The following is a 14318-nucleotide window of genomic DNA, read 5'->3' on the forward strand; positions in this document are numbered from 1 at the left end:
GGCGCAGCGCGCTCACGCGACATCACGACTCCGCGACGGCGCGACCTATGACCCCGATCCCAGGGTGCGCCGCGGCCTGCAGCGTCAACACGGCGGCGTCAGCAGCGCGGGACGCGGAATGGCGGCGGGGCCGGGGAAGGTAGCGGGGCAGCGGGAGCCCAGGGCACAGCCGTGAGACCAGAATACGGGGCAGAATTACCGCACGAAATCAGTGAGCATAACAGAACAGTGCTAGTGAACAAGCACACGACACACCACATTTGAAATAAAAGCAAGCGACATGTATTTGAGTTGTACAAGTTCAGACCACCAAATAAGAACAGCAGCTTGAAAAACGTCCGAGTAGTGCGAAAGCAAACAGCTGCACGGGAAGATGCACGTGTAGGGCCGCAGTGATGGCAGCTCCCAAAGAACACAGCACAGCTCCTACAGCAAACACCCAACAGCAGGGCTGTCCCCAGAAGCACCTGAAGGGCTGGGTCAGCCCTCAGCGGGTACTTGGAATACAGACACCCCTCAGACACTGTACTGAGTCACTGACAATGCCTGTTGGCCTTTCTACTACCACCATTCCAAAACCAACAATAATCAATGTTTCAGAGAGGGGGAATAAGAAAGAACAAGGCTCTAGCTTGAGGATTTGACACATTGTCACACAGCTGGGAGCACCAATGGCAACAAGAACTGTGAACACCACTGGTGTCTTGAGTACACAACGTGAAAGATGAAAGCAATAGTTTGGTTTTTTTTGGTTTTTTTTTTTTTTTTTTTTTTTTTTTGGCATGTTAATTGCTTGAATCACTTTCACAACAGGATTCCATTTTACTTCTACCCTGGTAATTGGATAAGAAGCTATAAATTTTGTACCAAAATGTACGAGAAGTGTAGCAAATATTGAGGCAAAACAACTGTAGTAACAGCACAGGCCCTAACTCTGTTGGCCCCAAATAAGAAGTTTCAGTCACCTTCACTAGGAGTGGCTAATGTTGTTTACCTCCTGAGAAATGAGGTGGACTCCCAGATAAGGCTAGATACCAAAGCCCGCTGTCCTATTAAGAGAGGTCCAAGATTATACAATCTCAGAAATCTTTGTGTAGGAAGAAACAATATGCATCACGGAAACCTTTCTTCCAGTATTCTCCCTGGGATCTTCCCGGTGCAGTCTCCTGATACTTCTGATGCCTTTTTGCCAACTTGCAAAACTTTACCAGGAATCTTCCAATACTTGCTATTTCACTATCAGCCTCAGTGGATGAAGACCAGTGATAATGTGAAGATTTCAGCTTCAATCCGAAAAGGAAAAAACTTCTTCCCCTCATGACTCTCAGAAACAACACTGAAAAGACAAAATTTCTATTTATTCAGGTCACAATTATTGCCTACGTTAAAAAAAAATAAATAAATAGCAGCATATATGGACAATTTTTTTCCTGGGATTAGGATTTAGAAACCCTCCATTACAGGAGCAGAAAGCTAAGCTCAGACCACCTGCTTTACTTCAGCAGCATAACAGATGAACTAGGATAAAAGCGGAAGAGATAACAATAATTACCAGATCTGAAGTTGCTTTGAGAATTGAAATGAGCTTGAGGACATGCTGTGAGGTTTTCAATCTTTTTCACCAGTACTAAACACTGTAATCTGACATTAAGATCCCAAATATTTCCCAAATCAGCCTCCCTCACACACAGAAATAGCCTAAGAGTCCTTACCTGAACAGCAATGAGAATTCTGATCTTACTTTCATTCTTGTGGTGTCTACTGAGAGAGCTTGAAAGGAGGTAGGGTTAAGAAAAAGTAAATTGTTTTCATTGCCTTATGTAAAAGTGTTCCTGCTTCTTTGTGAACAGAAATGCTGCAGTTAATCTTAAGCAGATGGTTTTGTTGTTTTAAAGATATGTGAATATTAGCTAACTTACCCTTTACATGAGAATACATAACATGTTTACGAGACCAAATTCCAAATTGAGATATTCACACTTACATATTTCTCAGTTTTGAGGCTTCACTCTACTATATTTTATGGAAAAATTTCCCTAACGCTTCGTACTTATTTCAATTAGATGTTCTTAAAATACTGAGCTAAAAATAATCAAAATACCATTCACTGCTTCCAGCAGGCTAGAATTTCAGCAGTAATAAATATAATTTACTGACACCACTAAGTTATAATACATTTCAACACCCTTCCTTTATGTAAATAGTTATGACTTGAAATGATAGCTCAAACATTGCTAAAATCTAGAATTACTATTATTAACTAAAAGCTAGGAAAAGCTCTCTTCAGTAAGAAGTTACCATTTACTACTCACAAATTTGATCTAATTAAGCAACAGAAATTTAACAGGCTCTATCATCTCTTTCTTCTCAAAGGCTTATGCAGAAACTTCCTACTTGTACCACAGGAGAAAAAGCTGCACAAACCCTAAGAAGTTAACAAAGCAAACATACATATCTGTTAGGATGGCTGCCTCTGCACTAGTACTTACAGATATATACACACAGCTAAATAAATCACTAAATAAATCATATACATATATATTTAAATCTGTGACAGTTGTCTGATAGACCTGCTAAAAACAATGAAAAAACAATTTTGTTAGGTATTCTGCAGGGCTTTTAAGGAGAACATAAATGAGGAAGAACACAAGAACAGGGCACATATACACACGTGCATTTTTATCACCTACATGCAAATCTGAGAAAGGAAGGACTTATAAAGAAACACGTAAGAAGGATACCACAATTGAAGCGCAATGATGTACTGAAAACAACAGCAGATAATGACAACCAGGAGATAATCTGCATTCGGGGGAAGCATCCACACCCTGTATGAAATAAATGACAAACAGTAAGTGCTGTGCCCAAACTTAGATTCAATAAACACGTAAAAAAGTAAAGCAGAGTTTTGAAAATAAAAACACAAAAAGGAAGTCCACTTCCAGAATGCTTACCCTGGAACATTACATGCATCATTATTTCATATCAAGTCAACATTCTACCAGAACCATGACTGTACACTACTCCCTCGCCACAACTACCCAAGAGCTGCAGCATCAGCTCCTTTTGCTTCTAAGACAACAGAATTACAGGAAATTGATTGAAACTGATTCCCAGAAAAGATACTCAAAGTAAAACATATTGTTTTGCAGAAAAATAGACATCCTAGGCTTGACTTTTTTAAGGTCTCGCGAGTAACTTCTGTTCTAGACCTTAACACCGAAACTAAACTTTAGCTGCTCAAAGATGCATATCTAATCCTTACACAGCATTATCTTTTACATATTGAGGCTGACATCATGGGTAGTCAAAGAATATGTTTAATAAAAAATAATTAAACTTCCATTTGCTCTATAGAACATCATAGAAAGTAATTCAATAAATTACAAATGACTTTTTAAGACGCTTGTTCAACTACAGAAAGCAAATTCAGACTACACAGAACACAACTGGCAAATATTGCAAATGTCCAAAAGAAAAACTGGACTAAGACTTGGATCATGAAGCTTGAAACAAGGGATAGAAATACAAGGCAATAACAGCTAAGGTTCTTTTAGTAACTACCAACACACACTTTATCATCACCTTGGATATCCTTTTAATCTTAACTTCAGCATTAGTGTAATTCTACTGAGGTTTCCTTATAACCCTTAACTTTATACAACCGTTTTTGCATATAGTCTAGCTGACAGTGGGACATTTTTCCCCTTCTGGTTCAAACTGATGAAAAATAAACCCAATATATTATGTTCAAGTCTACACCAGCCTTCATTACTTGGAACTATAATTGCCTTATTACATAGAAAGAATCACTAGAATGGTAACCAAACTCACTTGAGCATAATTAGGAAAATACTTTATTTCATAAATCTGATATAAATTAGGTTTTAGCCACAAGATTTAAGATTTCTTTTGTGGGGTAAGGGTGGAAGTGATGGTATTGTTGATGTGCTCCATCAGCAAACTAAGTTAACAACTGTTTGTAAAACTTTGGCTATTTCATAGATCATCCTAGTTAAATAAAAGTGCTATATTACAAAGGGCAAAGTATTAAATATGCAATACTTTTTTTTTTCCCCCACAATGAAGAATTGCTACCCCCTTCTCTTGGCAGTTTTGAATTTTCACTATTGCTAAGACACTGCATGAAGGGCCAAAAATCAGAATACTATTTGGGAAAAGAGGTAACCGGCACAATCCAAATGGTACTTGTAAAACTGTGTATTACATGTAACACTGCTTCTAATCGTGGGGTTATTTCGCACATACAAACTTAGATTTCATTGGTAAAGTTCTTGGTAGAAAAAAAAAAAACAAACAACACAGTTGTTTTACTGTACAAGCAAGCAACAGAACTATATCAAAATATACAGTTTTGCTTTTATTTTTAAAGTTATCCCTTTGTAAAGCTTTTTCAATGACTCCTACTAGTACCTGTATCTGTTTTCTCTTAACACTTGCCTGTTCTTGGATCGCAAATGCTGTAACAAGGGTCAATTGAAATCTCAGTCAGTTCAGAACTTCTGTAAATGTGAATCTGGGCCTCTACTGTGTCACAGTAATAGCAGCTTAAAAAGAAGGAGGAATCAGATCACACATCAAATATTAGACAGATTTTATATAGTAAAGGGTTTTAAGGTTTTGGACTTAAACAGATGCCTTATGCCCTGTTACTGTGGTTTCTAGGAATAATTTGTCTTCCTTGCTATTCAAAGTGCTTTTTTTTTTAGTGGGTAACTCAGCATAACATATGAAGTGATATCCCAATAATGATTTGGGGTAATATTTAATATTTAGTCAGATTTAAATCTGCAGAGAAGTTTAAACTCAAAAGGAGTTCAAAACTATCTATACTTAATTTACCATTATTAACTGGTAACTCCAGGAGGTTTTATGACATAAAACACAAATAGAAATCTACACAAACAAAGCAAACAAACAATTTTTACATGAAGTATGCAGTGTTGAAAGGTCTTTTCAGTGGCACTTATGACAGTTTGCCTCTTCTGAGTCTTGGGGCAACTACTCCTCATTTTGGGACTTCTAATTCTGCAGAGGGAGCCCAAAACTTTGCAAGGTGTAAACTAAATAGATCTACATGGTGCCAAGTAGCATGAGATAAGACCATTTTTGGTTTGATTTCCCCTTACTGCTGTCAAAGAGAACAGGTCACAGTGAGGGGAAAAAAAACCCACTAACAGTCCTATCTCAACTCAGATTTTAACATGATATACAAGATGTCTTTAGAAAACAAAACAAAACCTGAAAACAAGTAATAGAAACCAATGTAAACTTCCTAAACTAACTCAGCTGAGGTAACAGGTAGCCAGTTTAATTGGCTGATTGGGAAAAATTTATCTTCTTTTAAACACACTTGTACCTGAATTGGAAACAGCAGTGCATCACAACACTAGAGCATTTTCATGTAATTAAAGCAATGGATGGTGATGTAGATTCTACAGCTTTCATGACATTCATTAGCTGCCCAAATTATTGCTGAGTTTTGATCTGTAAATTATAAGTGTCAAGGAGGCTGTAAAACTATATTCAAATTAAATCAATAATATGCATAAAGTATTCTGTGTTCACTGCAAATATATTAAATATACAGCTCTTTCTTGAGCATTATTTTCATAAAATTAACCCCCCAACAAAATTATAATGCCTTTTGTTGTAATTTTACACCATTGTGTATTTGATAGTACATACAAGTTCAGAAACTTATGAACTTCAGGAAATATTACATGCAAAACGTCTCTGAAAGCAGTTTGCACTTCTAAACAAATACTGAAATGTTCGGTCAGTAAATCATTGATGCACTCAACACTGGGTTATTTACAATGAAATAATTAAAGAATAAATTCAAAATCAGTTCATAATTTAAGTGCAGAGTCTGGGGTCAGTCTTCATCACTAGAATCTGAATCTTCAGATGAAGACGATGTACTATCAGATCCAGATGAAGCATCTGCTTTCTCTGAACCTTCATCTGTGCTGTTTTCATTGTGAGAGCTTGGCTCTGTTCCCCCTTTGTCTTCCTGATCTCTAACCCGAGAATTTTCCTCCTTTTCTTCCGTAGGCTTGGCTGAGCCTGTGTCATTACTTTCACTGTTCTGTACATCAAAAATATTAGACTGAGACAAAGCTGGGATATGAAGATTAAGGCCTGGAGTGAGAAGCATCCCTGGATAAAGTATGTTGGACAAAAGTAATGGGTTAAGAGAGAGAGGATTGGCAGCTGCAGCAGCAGAGGATGTTGAAGGAGAGCTTGAAACAGAGTTTTCACCACCAGTATCTGCATTTTGGTCTTCTGTCCTTTCTTTCTTTATATCCGCCTCTTTCAAATCACTTCCCTTTTTATCCTCTGAAATAGATTCTGTAGACTTTGTCAGAAGTCCTCCCATGCCCAGCAAGTTTGGTAATCCAGCCATCCCTGACAGCAGCATGGGGAACATGGCAGCCATGTTCTTAGCTTCTCCTCCAGTAGTTAAGCCAGCTGGCATTCCCATCAATCCTGCCGTTACTTGCAGTGACTGCAGGTTTTGCAGGTTTTGTTGTAAGGCCTGAAGACTAGACAGATCCACTCCTGGAAGCAATCCGTTGGTGAGCAGAGGGTTAACTGATACACTTGCAGCAGTGGCAGCAGCTGCAGCTGCTGTTGCCTTAGCAATCTCACTTTTGGGGCGCCTTCCCCTCCGGCTTACTTCTTCCCGCACAACAGGCCCGGTGAGAATACGGTCAAACATACCTTCTGGAAGAAATCCCTGCAAGAGATGCAGTGTGAATTTTTAGTAATTTGAAAGCGTAAGGTTGTCGAAGTTAAAGAAAAACAGCCCACAAAAACCAAGCACATGCTAAGTGTCAAAGAATTTTCTTGTGGTTAGCAAAGCAGCTTCATCTCTAGACTGGGATTGGAGGTGGCTCTGTGCTACCACCAACATTTAAAGTCCCAGTTCAACAGTGGGAAGAAAGGAGGCACCTTTTCAGACGCACTGCTTACTCAACACCTGAGGATTACATCCAGATCTAATCACATATAGCTAATCAGAGGAGCAGTCTTAGGTTAAGATCTAAAGCGTGGCATTGCTTTGCAGTCGGATCATGTTCCAATCATCTCTTTTGCCACTGCTTCATTAAAAAAGTGCTTGTTGCTGCTTAATGTCTTCATACTTCACCTTATCCGTTAACTCAAGAATGAACAATAGAGACTCAAGTGCAATTCTATTGAAATTAAATTCAGATAGCTTCTTTTTAGGGTTTCATAGAATTTACCTCACCTCCGTATGCCCTCCTTATGTAAGCACTGCATAAACATGTATTATTTCCTCTGTAGCAGTTTTCCATATTTGTCCCTAACAATTGATTGAAAATGAAAAATGAATACGGTAACAGATTTGTTTATATGTCTATGGTTGCATAAGACTTAACATTCAGCTGCACAGTTATTTGACCTAGGCAAACATGCAGAAATTCTGTCCGTAAATGCACACATTTCTGTAAGCTCTATGTTAACCATGGTCTGAATGTAACACTGTGCATGTACAAATATGCATAGGAGCTCATATCTGCCTACAAACGTGAGACACTTAGATGCACTTTTTTCAAGCATCTGGGAAAAAGCCACTTACTGAATACATCTTGCTACTAGCAAGAAAGTTGGGTGGGACAACCAAGCAGTGTGCTGCTCTTACCACTAACCGCTGATAATCCATATAGAAGGAATGCGTGGCCAAAACTGAAGTTGTTGTACAGACCTACTCCTAACAGCATATTCACATATTAACCTTGGTTCCTCCTACTGGAATCTCAGCATTAGTTTCTAGCTAATAATACAATCTCTAGGAAGAGTGAAATGCTAAGAAGGAAATAGCTGTACGGTGATATTAATTTCTTAAAAGCAAACCAACTAAAAAGTGAAAGTACATATTTAAAATCAGATTTATCTTCTTGTCTCTAAGAATAAGAAAATATTCTGTGAGCCAAACACCTTTCTTACAACTTTCAAAGTAACCTTTAAAAGATTAAAATGTCACAGCATTATAGCACCTTGAACTAAATCTCTGATCTCTAATTTAGGGTTAGCAGTTACTGTTCCTTCTCTTCCTCCTACTCACAGCTGTGCCAGCACACCATTCTCGGGAGCCAAGGTGGCTGAAAAAAGCTAACACTGACTCATACTCCACATTTAACAGAATTTAATATCAGAAGTGAAAGCCTTGCCTTCCCCCACCATGTCACAAATATCTCATTCTGCAAATACTCACAGACTGTTTTACAATTTCTCCCCATTCAGGAGCCACTCCATACTCTGGATTTTCTTTCAAGAACCTGCACAAATCCTTCAGAGGGGGAGCAAATGCACCCCCCACCTGGGAAACAGAAGATGGCAGTCAGTAAATACTTCTCTTTTGAAAAGGAAGAAAGGCAAGAATCCTAACTGACGTTGTTTTGTTTTTCACTTTTTACATAAAATGGAATACACAGTCTTAATTAAAATTATCAATGCAGCATTTAATTGATTTCTGTTGGTTTATGCAAAGTAGAGTTTTGAAGATTTTGGTGATGCAGACAAGTTGGAGGCAGCTTATAACTGAGGAAACTAAGAACAAAAACATAACAGAGAGGAAGTGTTTCACCTAAGGTGTGGAAATCTATTAGAACAAAAAGCCAGCATGAAAACAGGCTCTTACAGCAAGCTAAGATCAAATCTCTCATTTATTCATCATCAACTTTGAAGACTCCTCTGGGCATAGCTTACTATAGAAAAGTCAAGTGTCTATTTTTCAAGAGACTAGCTCCTGTACAGGTTCCTTCTCAGAGCAACTATCTCAATGCACTGAAGAGATTAAAGACTCCAATTCTGCCTCGCTTTCCTCTACAGGTGCCAAAGCTTATGACCTTAACAGCAGCATAAAAAACAAACTGCTTTTCTTGCAACTACTCTCTAAGAGAAAAACAAGCCAGCTGCATAACAGGAGAAAATGCTCCAGATGTCAATGCAATACCTCAAAGACTCTCACTGGATTGCTCCTCTAGGATTACCATTGACATTCAAGGATACCATCCCACATGTTTTTCTACATTTCTTCCATAAACAGCAATGTTCTATTTGCTTTTCTTGAATATGGCCTTTCAGCCTTCCTGAAATCCTATTTTCAAATGAATTATGCCATTCCCGAAGTTTAATCACCTATTTGAAAACTTGTGTTAAGCACCTGACTTTCTATCCACTGTTAAGATTTTAGACAAAAATCCCCTTCCTGCTTTTGTTCCCTGTTAAGCGGGGTGACCAGTATATATATATATTCCCTGTAAATCAGACTGCCAGGCTAAGTAGCCGCTTAACAGGGAACAAAATATATATATACACACATACTGGTCACCCATAAAGGCTGAATGGCAGAGAGAACTAAACAAGAAAAATACAAAATAATCCAATGCACAGGATTTAAGTAATTCGAAGGGACTACTAATATAATATTAATCATATCAAGAAGTAGTAATGTCAAAATGAGATAATGTGCCCCAAATTAAGAATGTGTCAAACTCCTTTTCAGAACATAAACTATAATAAATTGTTTCAAGTTTAAAGCATGCTAATTTTCGCTCATCTTGAAGCAAATGGAGATTATACAGAAAATAAGAATTCTCTCTGAAAAAGTTGCTGTAACAAGTCCAATAGTTAAATTAGATCAGTAAAGTACAGAAGAGTAATTTTTTTAACACTCAAGAACAAATTTCAGGGCCATACCAATACAGTGGGCATGACTCTGTATTAATCAATGGCTCAAGCACTGCAATACATGACGTGCTCAACTTGGACTGAACGTAAACCACGAAGTAAGTTCCTAAAAGTATCATATATGTTTTTAGTTATAAAATGCTTGCTAGAAGATTCTAACTGACCTCCTTGTATTGCAAGAAAGCTGTACACAAAACCTTTTACTTGTACGCAGTATTACACTTGCTAAAATATTAGGAGTTTGTCATTTCAGGTAACTTTTCATTTGGAAAACATATGAATGGAAACAGTTAATATGAATACCTTTCTTGCATTTCTTCTATTTATGAGCTGGACACGTTCTTCACCAGTCAAACTATTAACATCTAGTTTATTAGGGTTTCGACAACGGTGTCGTTTTTGTTTGGGCCTCCCTTCATGCAGCTGCATCCTCTGTTATAAAGGAATTAAAAAGTCGATTATTTTTCTGATATAGCTGCTTTTAAAACAGTAAAGTGGCTTTCAGAAATATTTTTGTTTCAGAGCTTTGTCCAACAGAGAATGTCATAAATAATACTTCCTTGCGTTCTGTGCCACATTAACCAAGTTTTAATTAAGAAATAAGATGAGAAAGTCATACTCACAACATCACTATCGTACCACTGTAATGTAGGTAATGGGATTCTTCAAACAAATAATCTTTCGTATCACTATGCTGTAATGTTATTTTCAGCTCCTATAATTTCTACTTAACTAATCATTTTCGCTATAATAGGAGGCTTCTTTGATATTTTTGAAATCCTATGTAAAACCAGAGAAGGATCAAATCTTTGCTTAGTGTTACCTTTCTTAGCAATTATATTTGTAATGTATTTGGCAAAAATCAAATTGCTCAAGAAAAAAAAAAAATCTTCTCCTTCCTAATCAATACAAAAGAGCAAAGAAATGAAGAATAATTCCATGCAAAACGCATTGTCAACTTAAATACATTTTATGAGATACATTTTGCTATTAGTTGATCTGAAAGTATACTCACAGGAATACAAGCTCCTAAATCTTCAACATAGCCAGGATGTTCCTTCAGCCACCTTTCTAAATCCTTCCTTTTGGGAGCATCATCACCTGCCAGCCTCGTTCCATCTTTTAGGTTAATAACAGGAACTGGACTCTCTGCATCAAGCATGCCTTGAGACTGCGTGTAATTGAGTGCTGGGCTTATTCCAGCAGCAACCTGACACGAGTTAATACCTGGATTTACCTGGAGAAATTCAAAACATGGCTCTAACCGTTCCAAAGAAAACAATCACAATTACTTCATTTATGATACAATGAAGGCCAGTTTCCTGCAGATCATTAAACACAACCTGAAGAACTCAGAAAGACTAAACATGCACATGAAGATAGCTCCCTTTAAGTCCCTCTAAGACCAGATCCTGTCACAGGAAAGGATGTAAAAAGTGTTGCTATGCCATACACTGAGTTTCTAATAATATGCTGCTAATTACAGCTTAACAGTACTCTTTTAAAAAAGATTATTGTTACGTGCTATTTGTTTTACATTCATTACGTTTAGCAAAACTCCACCAATTCTTACTCGTGTAGCAATAGACAAAATTCACAACAATTTCAGAAAAAAACAGTTGAGAAAAAAACCTTTTTGTTGAATGTTGACAGTTACGTGCAGTTAAGGAATCAACAGTTATCTGGATCTTACTTTTGGATAAAGATTTAACTTTACTTACATGATTGGGCTGCTTATTTCTGTTTACAAAGAGAACATCAACTCCTTCCACGTTCTTCCTTCTCCCTCTTCTCTTTTTGAGTACAGGTTGACTATCAACTATCACTCCATTGGCGCTGGCTGTTAAGTGACTGGAAGCACCTAACCAAATTACACAGCAAAACTTATGTCAGATGCTTAAATTATTTATAATAATGAGCGTATTTGAATAATGAAAGAAAATGAAATTGATGCAGTACTAGGGCAGATAATTTCTGCATGTAATATATAAAAAACTACAAATAGAAGGATGATATTTTTAGAGACTTTTCATACGCATATGTAACGCTAACTCAATGAATTACAGCCATTTGATCAGCATCTGACCTAAAGGAAAAACCCAGCACAAATGCTACAAATATTTTAATCCAAATTTTAACTGCTCGATTCAAGCTCATTTCACACTGACAATGTCAACTTACTGTTGCTTATTATGAAAATAACTTCTGAATGTTAGGCTGTAAGCCAAATAACTTGTTTCAGACTATTGCCTTCAACTTTTTCATTACATGAGACACAAGAAATCATATGAAGAGTGCAAAACAAATAACAGAGGCATAAACCTGGAACTTTACAGCTTCACTTCCAAACTAGACACAGTATGTTCTGACTAATTGATCCCTTACAGCACACAGTGACGTGCTTTACAGTAATTAAGGTCTTCTTACAGGAGGATTTATTATACATAATGGCATCCTTCAACTAAATGAACGTCACAAAAACTGACTGTGAAAGTACTTGTGGTCCAATTCCATGCTCCAACTTAGGTGCCTAGACTCCCTAACAACTTGCACACAATTGCTCTACACTGTAGTTCTGAATACATTTCACAGCCAGCATCTCTCTCCACTGCCTATACGTGCAGATCAACAGAAGAGCAGAAAACAGAAGATTTATTACTAATCCTTATGCCCTTCTGACATTCTGGGAATTCACAGTACATACCTGATTCAGGAAGTGATTTTGGGAAGTTGACAAGGCTGGTTTCTGAAGCATTCTGGAGATCACGTAGCCGTGCCAGGTATTGCTGCTGTCCCAGTGCACCCTCCTCGCTTTCAAATGGCCTTTTCTGAGACAGTCCCTGCTTCTGAAAAGTCAATTTCAAACCACCTTCCTGTTAAATAAATCCCAGGGTTAGAAGCGTCTCTTCTGAAGCAGAAATGACTACTTCATAATGAGGATTCTCACATACAAATGCTTACACCAGAGGAGCTGAGGAAGAAGAAAAGCCATATACCAGGCCTTAAAACTAGTCCTACTTCTCCTCCACATGATGGAAGCTGACCAAAAACTCCATGGAATTGCCTATAAATTTTAGGTTACCTGCCCACTTAACTGAAAAAATGCAGATGCTGAACTCTCTAAATAAGCATCAAATTCAATTACAAGGGGACGTTTCTTGTATTATGTGCTATCAACAGGTCACAAAAATACAGGTTTAAAAAAAATGTTTGAAGCATCTAGCCTACATTTTAAAGTGCAAAATTTACCTGTAAACATCCATGAAAAATAGAAAGTGCTTGCTGAATAGGATATGCTGAAATGTTAACAAAAAAAAAAAGCCAAAAAGCAGAAATATTGTTCATATATTATTATTATTATTTTTTTTTTTTTTTAAATGGCATAAAACAGGCTGGCTGAGGAAGCAGAATTTTAATTCAATTCAGAGAGAAGAATAATGAAAATTTCCCTCCAGAGGTTTTGAAAACTGAAAAGAAAAAAAACTGAAAAAACCCCAAATACTCAATGCCCAGAAAAAGCAGACCCAAATACCCACAAACAAGTGTGTGAAGGAAGTGAGAGTAAGAGCAGGCAGCCACTTGCAGGTAAAGCATGCCGCACACCGCAATCGCAATCAGGTCCTAGGGCAATAAAAATAAACATACGTCATTGATTTTCACTGTAAACTCCTTTTCTCGTACATGCTTCTTCACCTTTGACATCTGTGGTGACTGATCATATTCTTCTTTAACAGCTGCAAGAGGGGGTGTTGGTGCACCGGGCTCACTGTAATCTGTAGCTGCACCTGGACTATCCAGAAGTTTGGTTGTGTAGAAAGATGCCACTGTATTGCTGTCATAGTTCCTTCTTGCTGAAGGCCATTTACCCTTCAACACTGTTTGACAAATACTATCAAGCCGGTTAATCATAACTCGATCCTAAAAAAGAGAGAAAGCATTTTTACAAGAGTAATGCAAACTAGAGATCAAACTCCACAGATTTTGACTATTCAAAAACAGCTTGAAAAAGCACAATAATGCTCAAATGAAAATCCGCCCCCCCCCCCCGCCAGTTATCTTCCCACAGCTTCTGTGATACGGTTTTGTCATACTTAACTGAAGAGTGGTGTGACAGCCCACCTTCCCCTATACGTTTCATTTTCAAATATGATAAACTTGCCTTTGGCCAGTAAGATGCAGCCAACATGTATCCACCTTGTAGGAGGTAAGTGGAATTTGGTGTCCCGTTATTCATCTGGAAACTGTCTTGCGTCTCATCGTGTGTTGTACTCAGAGAAGCTACACTCTCTTCATCATATGCTTTTATATGAGGGGTTCCTTCTGCTAAATAAAACCACCAGTATAACTTCATATTGGAAGTTTAAAAAAAACACTCATAGTAAGAAGCTCAGGTGAACAACACGTAAAACAAGGTTCAGAGAAAGACCAAACATAATTATACTCAACAACTGGTGAGTTGAGTCGGACTGCTGATACTTTTCCAAGCATATGCATTTCCTACATATTTCTGTTAACTTTTTGAGAACATAAAAATGAAAATGGGCACACTACAGAATAAGTTGAAAGGCAGTCCTTAC

General features: G+C 37.6%; 1 protein-coding gene and 1 long non-coding RNA gene across 6 annotated transcripts in view; both read right to left on the reverse strand.

Moving 5' to 3' along the window:
- Nucleotides 1–259: 259 nt before the first annotated feature.
- LOC122161703 lies at nt 260–2730 on the reverse strand. The gene is made up of 2 exons (XR_006169253.1): nt 1713–2730; nt 260–1336 (listed from the first exon to the last, which is right to left on the reverse strand). It is a non-coding gene; the product is annotated as an uncharacterized LOC122161703 (long non-coding RNA).
- A 572-nt stretch (nt 2731–3302) lies between these two features.
- The window catches only part of CHD9 (chromodomain helicase DNA binding protein 9), an 80601-nt gene continuing 69585 nt past the window's right edge, over nt 3303–14318 (reverse strand). Inside the window, exons 34-41 of one of the 5 annotated variants that reach the window (XM_042821280.1) lie at nt 13901–14061; nt 13387–13659; nt 12446–12614; nt 11463–11602; nt 10757–10951; nt 10045–10173; nt 8264–8368; nt 3303–6763 (exon numbers count right to left, since the gene is read on the reverse strand). In XM_042821280.1, the coding sequence (XP_042677214.1) occupies nt 5900–6763; nt 8264–8368; nt 10045–10173; nt 10757–10951; nt 11463–11602; nt 12446–12614; nt 13387–13659; nt 13901–14061 (2036 nt within the window). In that variant the 3' untranslated portion in view covers nt 3303–5899. Of the gene's footprint in view, nt 6764–8263; nt 8369–10044; nt 10174–10756; nt 10979–11462; nt 11603–12445; nt 12615–13386; nt 13660–13900; nt 14065–14318 lie in introns of all 5 variants that reach the window. The other 4 variants (XM_042821277.1, XM_042821279.1, XM_042821278.1 and 1 more) reach the window with 4 other exon arrangements.

This window comes from Centrocercus urophasianus, unplaced genomic scaffold (genome assembly GCF_019232065.1).
Source record: "Centrocercus urophasianus isolate 14NV4802_14NV808 unplaced genomic scaffold, USGS_Curo_1.0 seq_2, whole genome shotgun sequence".
NCBI classification, from domain to species: domain Eukaryota; kingdom Metazoa; phylum Chordata; class Aves; order Galliformes; family Phasianidae; genus Centrocercus; species Centrocercus urophasianus.